Source organism: Suricata suricatta, chromosome 11 (genome assembly GCF_006229205.1).
Source record: "Suricata suricatta isolate VVHF042 chromosome 11, meerkat_22Aug2017_6uvM2_HiC, whole genome shotgun sequence".
In the NCBI taxonomy this organism is placed as follows: Eukaryota; Metazoa; Chordata; class Mammalia; order Carnivora; family Herpestidae; genus Suricata; species Suricata suricatta.
The window spans coordinates 1,534,032-1,534,576 of record NC_043710.1 but is presented as its reverse complement, the minus strand read 5'-3'; the positions used below and the strand labels follow the sequence as shown (position 1 = coordinate 1,534,576).

Here is a 545-nt window from a genome sequence, read left to right as displayed (position 1 = left end):
CTGTATGCGCAAGGGGGAGGGTGAAGCGTGGCAGGAGGGCGAGGCGAGGGAAGGAGGGCGTGAGAAAGGAGGCGGCGGCGGCGCGGAGGAGGGTTATCTATACATTTAAAACCAAACCGCCTGCGCCGCGCTGAGAAGACCTGGGGAGCGTCCGACCGCACGCGCGGGACACGAGCGTCCCACGCTCCTAGGCGCGCACGGCCTGCCACCTTTTGGCCCCTTGCGCCTTGCTGTCCCTGGGCCCCAGACGACCTGGAACGCGCACCTTGGAGAATCGCTCCGCGGTACAACGCCAGGGGCCCTCTTGGGTCCTCCCACCGACTCCCATTCCTCTGTCCGCCGCTCCTGCTGCGCGCGGGGACTCAGAGGATCGCGCGGCGAGTGGATGCAGGCGCGATGGACAGCGGCGCACTGCTGCGGCCCGCGACCCCCGTGCCTGGTGTCTCCGGCGGCTGCGCCGCTCGGCGGCGACCCACATCCCCACAACTGCTGCGCTGCAGCCGGCGGCGACGGCCGGGCGCCACCGAGACCGGGAGCGGCGCGGC

At 71.4% G+C, this 545-nt stretch overlaps 1 protein-coding gene across 2 annotated transcripts in view; it reads left to right on the top strand.

The window, feature by feature from the left end:
- Nucleotides 1-545, top strand: part of ASCL2 (achaete-scute family bHLH transcription factor 2) — a 2,113-nt gene continuing 1,568 nt past the window's right edge. The window contains exon 1 of one of the 2 annotated variants that reach the window (XM_029957374.1): nucleotides 1-545. This exon is cut by the window's right edge and continues 377 nt beyond it. In XM_029957374.1, the coding sequence (XP_029813234.1) occupies nucleotides 397-545 (149 nt within the window). In that variant the 5' untranslated portion in view covers nucleotides 1-396. The other variant, XM_029957373.1, reaches the window with a different exon arrangement.